The sequence below is a fragment of the Solanum pennellii genome, chromosome 9 (genome assembly GCF_001406875.1).
Source record: "Solanum pennellii chromosome 9, SPENNV200".
NCBI lineage: Eukaryota > Viridiplantae > Streptophyta > Magnoliopsida > Solanales > Solanaceae > Solanum > Solanum pennellii.
In genome coordinates, this window is record NC_028645.1 from 3,780,681 (window position 1) to 3,790,475 (window position 9,795).

The 9,795-nt window shown below is 33.5% G+C and overlaps 3 protein-coding genes across 6 annotated transcripts in view; 1 reads left to right on the plus strand and 2 right to left on the minus strand.

Annotated features, from left to right (window-relative positions):
- LOC107031024 overlaps nucleotides 1-1,790 on the minus strand; it is a 20,420-nt gene extending 18,630 nt beyond the window's left edge. Inside the window, exon 1 of one of the 3 annotated variants that reach the window (XR_003574429.1) lies at nucleotides 1,587-1,790. Coding sequence is in view for 2 of the 3 variants with exons in the window: in XM_015232216.2 (XP_015087702.1) it covers nucleotides 1,587-1,627 (41 nt within the window). In the remaining variant the exon portion in view is untranslated. The remainder of the gene's footprint in view (nucleotides 1-1,586) is intronic. The other 2 variants (XM_015232216.2, XM_027911765.1) reach the window with 2 other exon arrangements.
- A 2,471-nt stretch (nucleotides 1,791-4,261) lies between these two features.
- On the plus strand, nucleotides 4,262-8,304 carry LOC107029396 (nuclear intron maturase 4, mitochondrial). Its single transcript, XM_015230799.2, has 2 exons — nucleotides 4,262-4,428; nucleotides 5,331-8,304. The coding sequence occupies exons 1-2, from the start codon at nucleotides 4,359-4,361 to the stop codon at nucleotides 7,769-7,771; spliced, it is 2,511 nt and encodes an 836-aa protein (XP_015086285.1). The 5' UTR covers nucleotides 4,262-4,358; the 3' UTR covers nucleotides 7,772-8,304.
- Nucleotides 8,305-8,755: 451 nt separating this feature from the next.
- Nucleotides 8,756-9,795, minus strand: part of LOC107029219 (mRNA-decapping enzyme-like protein) — a 9,392-nt gene continuing 8,352 nt past the window's right edge. For both annotated transcript variants that reach the window (XM_015230583.2, XM_015230584.2), the window contains exon 8: nucleotides 8,756-9,218. In XM_015230583.2, the coding sequence (XP_015086069.1) occupies nucleotides 9,165-9,218 (54 nt within the window). In that variant the 3' untranslated portion in view covers nucleotides 8,756-9,164. The remainder of the gene's footprint in view (nucleotides 9,219-9,795) is intronic.

Below are 9,795 nucleotides of genomic sequence, written 5' to 3' on the forward strand. Positions count from 1 at the left end.
CCCCCCCCCCTCTTCTCTTGTCTTTAATAACTGTATTCCATTTTACAAGGACAAAGGAGTGAACTTGTTTGTTACACTTCAAAACTGAGGACAGTGGCAACATACTGTAGGTAGGCAATGCACTAAGAGCATTGTTGATAATAGTGACTCTACCACCAAGAGAGAGGTATTGTCATTTCCAATTCGTCAACTTTTCTCCAGCTTTTCAAGAATGTTGTTCCAGATTGATAATGATTTGTATCGTGGAACTTCAGAATTAAACCCGTCATTCAAGATGTCATAAATTCGAAATCATCATTTCCGGAAACACTAATGCAGGGAAGTGCCACAAGTAGCTCGTAAACACTAGCCACGATCCAAATTAGGAATAGCAGATGGGAAGGTTAGGGAGTGAAGTGAAGAACGATCTAAGTTTGGGTGGTGCTTACTAGTCGACTCTTTATTTACCTTCTTTTTCTAGATAACTGAGAAATCTGCTTCGCCAACTTCGAAACTCAGCAGATAATGGCAAAAATACATCCATCCTCTACCGTGCTCCACTTAATAACAAACTCGGTTCACCAATCAGGATTCAACCCCGTAATATGTGCCGAACACATACCCCCCATTTGTACAACCAGTCAGGATTCATTTTCTTGAGCCCAGCATCCTTCGGAAACAGCCTCTCTGCTCCACGAAGTATGGGTAGAGATAAGGTCTGCGTACACCCCACCCTCCCTAGATCCCACTTGTGGGACCACACTAGGTATGTTGTTGTACTACCTTTGCTATTGAACTTGAACCAAAGCCTAAGTGTAGCACTTATTAGCGAGACTGTAACAAGCAATTCTGTTTATTCCTAAGCTCATTATATCTCACCACTGGAGTAGACAAAGTAAGAAATTCATGTTTTCCTACAACTAAATGAGAGAGTGTGTTTGTTCAATCTCATGCTAAACGGATATAAGAAACATATATGCAGCAGAATTCAGAAATAAGTTTAGTAACTAATAAAATCCTGCTTTACAACAAAACCCTTCCATAATAGTCACTCACACACACACAACGACCCTTACAAAACTAGCCCCTCTCATGTCAACTAACCCAAAATGATATAATTTTTTTTATGACCGTGGTGTCCGGGCCAGCTTACGCGCACGACCTATTTCCACGAGATACATTTCACCTCCCACCAGAAACAACAGATATCAGATAACTTTATCCACCAAGGCTATGACAGATTGAAAGAATCACTTGGTGTTTTTTTGTCTCTGCTAGGATTTGAACCTAAGACCTCACAACTTCATAAACCACTAGACTACACCCTTGGGTACGACTCAAAACGTTTTACCAGTACAAAAAATGGTAAGTTTTCCTCATCATCCAAATGTTACAGTAAATTTGATGAATTTTGTTCATAACAGCATTAAAGCAATCAGAATTTCTAGCTGTACAGAGCAACTTATTTGGTTAATTTAGGTTTCGAATCAAAAAATCCTACTTAAATGATTTACAGTTACAGCTTTTCGAATCAATTAACGATTCAACGTGATGATAATCAATCAATAGCTATAAAACTGAAGCAGATTATAGAGGATGAAAATCACCTAGATGAAGGAAGATTCTGATGGTGGAGCTTCAACGACATCAGCTTCAAAAGATGATTTTGAGTGTTCGAGAAGGGATATGTAATAGGATTAACTTTTTTATCAGAGAAATGAAAAATGGAAGCTGCAAGCTTTTTTTTTTGTAAATAGACGTGACACAAAGGGTTTATCCGTAGACGTGGGGAGACAATTCATCACATAATTCATATGTCTCCATAACTTCACATTTTATTATAGTGTTCTTTTGGGTACCCATCTTTGTTTCGTATTTCATATTTATGTTGTAGCTCGATTAATATTTTACGTATATTATTTAATTTTTATTTTATAATTAATATTTATATAAAAATTTAATTAATTCAAATTTGTATCAGATAATTCATTGTCCTTCGCAATGACTTATTAGTTTGGAGAGTAGTTATTCATACAAATGATGCGGGATATTTCTCAGTGCCTTTTGAGTCGAGTATGTCACATACGTCTTGTCCGGTGCGATTTGCAGGCGATTACACAGTGAAAGATTTACCCAGTATGCATAAAGTGCTTACCACATAGTGCACACCCGAAGGCAAAGACTGTGCAGAGATTTTGATAGATGCGAGATATCTTAAGGTGTTAAAAAAAAACTCTATAGAATTAAACTGCATCACATGTAAATAATAGAGTTTCATATTTTAACGATCTTATTTTATTATATTTATCTATTTAACTCATTATTATTTTGGTGACATTTTAACTATTACCCGCTTCATATTAAAATATTTTGATATTGAGTAGACTATACACACAATCAATTAGAAATAAAAATTCATTAACTCAACATTACGATGAATTTTAACAGGAAAGAAAGTAACAGTTTGGATAGATTATGAGAATGATGGTTAATTGTATTTTAACACGAGTATTGTATTTTAACACGAGTAGAGTAATAAATAACTTTACATTATTTACTAAGGAAAATGTATAAGTGGTCCCTCAAAATTTATGTTTGAAATTCGAAAGACACACTTATACTATACTAAGGTTCTATTACCTCTGAACTTATTTTTTAAGTAATTTTCTATCCTTTTACGATCTACGTGGCACTAGCTTGAAAAAAAAATCAATCGGTGTTGGACTCACAAGATAGTGCCACGTAGGCCGGAAAGTGATAGAAAATTATTAATAAAATAAGTTAAGGGCGTAATAGGACTTTAGTATAGTATAAGTGTGTCTCTGAGATTTCGAGCATAGGTTGAGGGGTACTTGTGCATTATAGTATATCATTCCTATTTACTATAAAGTTTTTTTATCTCACAAAGTATTTTATATCTATACTAAAACTCGATTAATTTAAATTTGTCTCACACAATTCTTAATCTATAATTGATGTTTATATAAAATTTTAATTAATTTGAATTCACTTTGTATATGACTCATTCATTATAGAGTAAAATTATTGTAACATATAAATTAGCAGATTTTCATACTCATTTATATATACACAGTTTCATCCTTTAATGAATTTTATATCTTAATTGTAGTTTACTTTATATTAAAATGCACTTTAATATTAAGTTGAATATAAAACTTATCATTAAATAAGTATAAATATTTATGAGCTCAACATTGAGATGTGTTTTAGTAAGAAGGGATTAATAGTTTGGATAAATAATAAAAATGATGAATAATTGAGACGAAATTTTGAATATATATTTTTTGATATTTTTATTGTATTTTTAACTATTGATTCTTCATTGTGATGAATTAAAATAGCGAGTTACTTATATGACTAGTTTTTGGTTGAAGGTGAAGTGATTTGTATATTCGTAATGAATAAAATAATTTATATTCTCATTACGAATATCATGTTACGTAAAAAAAATATTTATGAAATATTTATCAATTTATATTTCATTTATATCAAATTTATCACTTCAACATCAATATTTAAAATCATAAAAGTGTTTCATTAGTACTGAATGAAATCTTTTATATTGATACTTTGTAGAATCAAAATATCTACAAAGTATGACTTCCAACCCATAGTTGATTATTCAAACTAGAAAACTCAGAGATGCCCCATTTGTAATTTCTAAACTTTTTAGATTATTATTTTTATTTTATTAAGCACTTTTTTTTTTAATTACATCACAACATCGTAAAAGATATTTTAACTTATAAACACTTAAATTATTAAGTCAATTCAAATAGATTATACGTTATTTTAAAAAAAGAATGAGATGTTTTAATTTAATTTATTCTTAATAAAATAATTTATAATCACACAAATTATTAATTTCATTCTCGAATGTCAATCTTAAAAACACCCCTCTACTTGACTAACTAAACTTAGATATACCCCGATCACTCTCGATTTGCCGCAAGACATTGTAAGTAGTCTCAAACTCTTGTATGACATGTATAATAAAAAATTTGCGAGAAGTGTTGAAAGTACCCTAAAACTTGACGAGAATTTAGTCATGTATTTCAACAATATTGTAAGATCGGATGTAATATAAGTTCATTTAGTCAAATAAGAAGATATTTTAAAACTGTCAATAATTTGGGAATGAGAATACTTTTTTTTTAATTTTTCTTTCACAAATTTAGTATAAAATCAAATTAACTAGTTTTACCTTAGAGTATTTGATGACAAAATTGACACAATAAATATCCAAAACAAAGCAAAAAAGAAAAAAAAAACACAAGGAAAGGAAAAGTTATGTGCAAACGAGCCCTTATTCCCTTCTCTTTCTTTTTGTTTCTCAGTCTCCGTGCGGACTGTATAATATGGTCCATAAATATACTTCACTTCTCCAAAATCTTCACTTTCTCAGCCGCAATTCTTCGTCTGTTATTGGTAATTCATATAATCTTCTTTTACTCCAAGGTTTATAAGTGTTGCTTATCCTATGGGTGAAATTGATGTTTAGTGTGTAAAATTGTTTTATTTTCTATTGTTTGGTTAGTTATGATTAATGAAGTAGGTGATATATGTTACTTAATGAGATTTCATTGGGCTTGTTGTTGTTGTTGTTGATGTTTGGCGGATTTCCCTTCTGCGGAAAAATATTTCAATTTATGTGTCACTTTTCGTTTTTCGAGGGGACTGGCAATTTGGGCGTCTTCAAATTTCTTGAAATGAAATTTTTATATTTGTAAACTACTTAAAAATTAATATAAGTCACAATAATTGACAATACAAACTAATTAAAAGATATGTGAAAAAGTTATGGTCATGATAGACATGTTTGAATTTCAAAATAAAAAAGTGACACGTAAAATGGGTCAGAGGGAGTAGTGTTTATACATTGTTAATTTTTTTTTTTTTTATGTATATATGGTAGATGTCGAACTCGCTTGACTAGTTCACATTTTAGTTGATTTTGAACTCGTTTAAATGAAAATCTTGGCTCAACATTTTATGATATTCATACAAGGTGGAAGGTTGGAGGAAATGTTTGGAAAAGTATTTTGGTAACATTTTTTGGTACTAAAGATTTGAAAAAGTATCTACTTTCTTGGTTTTTATGGAGTAAAAGTTGGGATATTTGGAAAGGAAATGATGTCTGCTCATTTGTGAAGGAATGCATTTTCTCCCTTTTTGCAGAAATACCAAATACCAGAAAAATAATTCATTTTGAAAAATATTTTTCTAGCCATACAAAAACACCTATATGTATGAAGTACTCCTCTTCATTTGTATTATAGAATTAAGGTCATAAGAGTTCATTTGTTTTTAATCTTGGTTAAATGTGACAGGGAGGCCTGTTGTAGGATTTCTTGGTTATTCACTTCATTCTAATGCTAGTCAAGTTGGATGTCATACTCGTGATGAGAACATTGGCAAACTAAAACTAGCTCAGGACCTAGCCGGTTTGGTTCAGGAATCTTTGAACTTAAAGGAGAAAAAATCCCAAGTATCTAAGAGATTGGTGCCTATGGTTGAGAAGTCGGTTGAGAATTCGGGAGGTGTGAAACATGGAGCATCACTGGCACAAAACTTAGCGAACTTGGTGGAAGAGTCCTATAATCTTGATGAGTCTAAACCTATGAATCGTGTGGAAAATAAAAGATTACTTGAACTACGGATAAAAAAGAGAGTTAAGGAACAGTATGTAAATGGGAAGTTTCAAAGCCTCATAAAGAATGTGGTTGCTAATCCAAAAACACTTTGTGATGCTTATGATTGTATTCGATTGAGTTCTAATGTTGATCTAGCATCTAATGGTGAGGATTTACCTTTTGAAGCCATGGCTGAAGAGCTATCTAGTGGGTGTTTTGATGTTAGTGCTAACACATATTCGATCTCGACTAAGGGAGCAAAGAAAGAAGTCCTTGTCTTTCCAAACGTTAAACTCAAAGTTGTTGAGGAAGCAATCAGAATAGTTTTAGAAGTTGTCTACCGGCCTCACTTTTCTAAGATATCGCATGGTTGTCGTAGCGGTAGGAGCCATTTATCTGCTCTTAAGTACATTTGCAAAGAGATAATGAATCCGAAGTGGTGGTTCACCTTGCCAATTTGCAGAAAGCTTGACAATCACATCTTAGCTAAACTCTTTTCGATTATGGAAGACAAGATAGATGATCCTTTCTTATATACGATAATACGTAGTATGTTTGACTGTGGAGTACTGAATTTAGAATTTGGCGGCTTTCCAAAAGGACATGGTCTCCCACAAGAAGGAGCATTGTCTCCAATTTTAATGAACATATATCTTGATCTCTTTGATCACGAAATGTACAGGTTGTCAATGAGATATGAAGCTATTGATAAAGGATCAAGCGCTGAAGAAAGTGCGCCCAACTCTGTGCTACGCAGTTGGTTCAGGAGACAGATATCTGGTAATGGTTCTCAAGAATGCCATGATTTGGGCTACTCTGAAATTAGGGTGCATTGTTGCCGCTTCATGGATGAGATTCTTATTGCCATCTCTGGTCCCAAAGACGTAGCTGTTGCCATCAAGTCTGAAACTGAAAATTACTTTAAGAATTCTCTTTATTTAGAATTTGAAAATGAAATAGACGTTTTTCCATGTGATGGGCGTACTGGCATTCGCTTTCTGGGTAGTGTGATTAAAAGAAGCCTGAAAGAGAGTCCAGCTGTAAAGGCCGTTCACAAATTGAAGGAAAAAATAGAATTATTTGCTTCGCAGAAAGAGCACTCTTGGGACACTGGGACAGCAAGAATTGGAAAGAAATGGCTGGCTCATGGGTTGAAGAAGGTAAAAGAATCAGAGATCAAGCATCTCTCTGATGGTAGTTCTCTTTTGAGCCAAATTTCGTGTTTTAGAAAAGATGGGATGGAAACAGATCATTGGTACAAAGTCTTACTAAAAGTTTGGATGCAAAATAAAAAGGTTAAATGTGAAACGAACGAGGATGTTATCTTATCTAAGCATATAGTTGAACCAGCTCTCCCTCATGATCTGAGAGATTCGTATTATGAGTTCCAAAAGCGTGTTCAGGAATATATATCTTCTGAGACAGCTTCGACTCTTGCCCTGTTGCCAAACTCCAACTGTTCATCATTTACGACACAGATCATAGCTCCAATCAGCATCATAAAGAAGCGGCTTTTTCGATATGGATTGACAAACTCCAAAGGTTATTCCCGGCCATGTCATCTGCTAGTTTTTTGGGATGACAATGAAATTGTTGACTGGTATGCAGGTTTAATCTGCCGGTGGCAGAGATGGTACACCGAGTGTGACAACTTTAATGAGGTAAAGCTCATTATTTGCAATCAAGTAAGGTTGTCTTGCATCAGAACTCTGGCGATGAAATATAGGATCCATGAGAGTGAGATAGAGAAGAAATTTGATTCTGAATTGCGCAGAATTCCTGCAACTGAAGATCTGGAGCTTGAGATAACCAGTGAAGCAACAAATTGCGAAGCTGTTGATAATGACGCCTTAATGTATGGAATAACATACAGTGGAATATGTTTATTCTCTTTAGCAAGAATGGTGAGTCAGTCGCGTCCTTGCAATTGCTTTGTTATAGGATGTTCAGCTGCAGCTCCTCGCGTATACACTCTTCACGTGATGGAAAGACAAAGATTCCCTGGTTGGAAGACTGGATTTTCTAATTGTATCCATCCCAGTTTACATAGAAGGCGACTTGGCTTGTGTAAACATCATCTGAAGGATCTACTTCTTGGCTATATCTCGCTTCAATCTATTAATTTCAGTGCTTGGTAAGGAAACGACTTCCTAGATGCGAACTGGTAAATATTCTGCTGCATGAACACTCAATAGTTGGAGTAGATGGACTGGAGAAAACAGGAAGATGGAAAAATCTCGTAATTTTTTTGAAGATTTATCTTTGTTGTCTTTATGTGATTGAATTACATTCATCATTATCATGGGATTATGATAATGTTTTGACTTCAGAATGTCCACATCAACTTGGCTGTGTCAAATCAATGGTAAAAGTTCAAAGTTTCTAGGTAGCTGCCTTGAATTCTATCAAAGTTGTATGTTGTTGGTCTGATACTCAGAACACATATGGCTCAAAGAAACTAATGTGAAGGTAAATTCATTTGGTAGGTGGATACAGGATACGGAACAAGTTATTCATGTATTAGTTTCCGTACTACTTAAATTAATATGATGTTTGGTTGACAATATTAAAAACTGCATAACCAATACATGTACAAGTTGGTATGAGAAAATCTATGTATTATTTTATTGCATAACTTTAGTCAGCTATGAAACGACCCTTGAATGCTCAATGAAGTTTATCTTCCTGCTTTCAGTTTAGGCTGTTGTTACATTATCTTTTTGTGTATTCTCAAAATTGTGAAAAGTGTACATTTTGCAGACAAAAAGTTTGTGAAACAAGCCGAGATTTTCTTGCAAAAAAACAGATGGTGAATCTAATGAAAATGAATTTTATTTTACCTAAACAAAGATTAAACTAGTAGATGGTTGATGTACAAATTTGAACAACACTGACAGCACATTTTACATGCCAATGTTAAATATATTGGCTGAAAACTGGAATATTTGCTTGCAAACCAATATAAACACTTGAACAGAAATAAATCATATGCTTAAGATTTTGCCTGATGAAGTTCTTAAATCTGTACCCAAAAGATAGGGTTTTAAGGTCTACATATACGTTCCTAAACCCCACTTTTGAGATTACACTGAACAAACAAATATTGTTGGGAGGTTAATATATCTGTCAAGCCACCTATAGATAGTTCAAGCATGCACCAAATAAAGAACATAATCATTCTGCACGTTTCTATGCATCTTAACAGTTGAAAAAAAAACCAAACTTGGTGAACATCAATGATTCCACAGACCAAAGGCATGATGTTCACCAAACTCTTACCAGAACTGTGCATAGAATTTACAGAAATGTTTAAAAGGTTTGCCATTGTCGATATTCAATTGTTCATAGACTTTCATCAGGATTGGTTGAGGATTGTCCAAGTTTCATATATTACATCAAGTCATAGGTGTAGTCGATCTCCTCGTGAGGTGAAAAGAAGGAAAGTCCAAATACCCAGCAGAAGAAACAAATATGTACAAACTACTTTTACATGGTATCAAGATCTACAACATGACCACACTTCTCACGGAATCATGAATGTGCTTTAAGCAACTTTTGGTAGACCAAGTCGATAAACTGATTGTCCTGCAAAAAAATTAAGAATCAATAATAGAAAATATCATGTATGTGAGCTGCATGTTATTGATGAAACTACAATGATACAATTACTAAAATCTAATCATGATCATCATGCCAAGGCATTCTTCATCTCAACCATTCACCAATGGTTGGTCGAACACTTTTCAGTATTTTCAGGAATAGGCTGGTGGCAATGTGCCAAGTTACAGGTCGAGCTTGAGATTACGTGTAAAATATATCCAACTGGAAATGAGATCGAGAACTTAAAGAGACTCTTTACAAAAAGAAACTTTTCACTTGTTTAGACTTTAGACAGCAGATGGGAACCATAGCTCTCTAAACATTGAAAAGGAAATTGCACATTAGAAGAAATATGAAGTCAAAACCAAGAATTAATTTGACGGGGCATCTTAAGATACTAACTGATGCTTCATCAGTTAAAAATTTAAACAAGCCACCTTGGATGTAACTTCTACAATAACAGATATCTTTTAATTTTTTACCAACTTTAAGTACTTAAATAAATAAAACCGAGAGATCTTGATAAAGTAAATAAGAACATAGATCTAGCATTCTTTAACCC

What these genes read in the sequence shown, in the direction of transcription:
- LOC107029396 (XM_015230799.2), top strand. Translation starts at nt 4,359, where the DNA reads ATGGTCCATAAATATACTTCACTTCTCCAAAATCTTCACTTTCTCAGC. An exon ending in CAATTCTTCGTCTGTTATTG is followed by an intron (nt 4,429 to 5,330) that starts GTAATTCATATA and finishes TAAATGTGACAG; the next exon opens with GGAGGCCTGTTGTAGGATTT.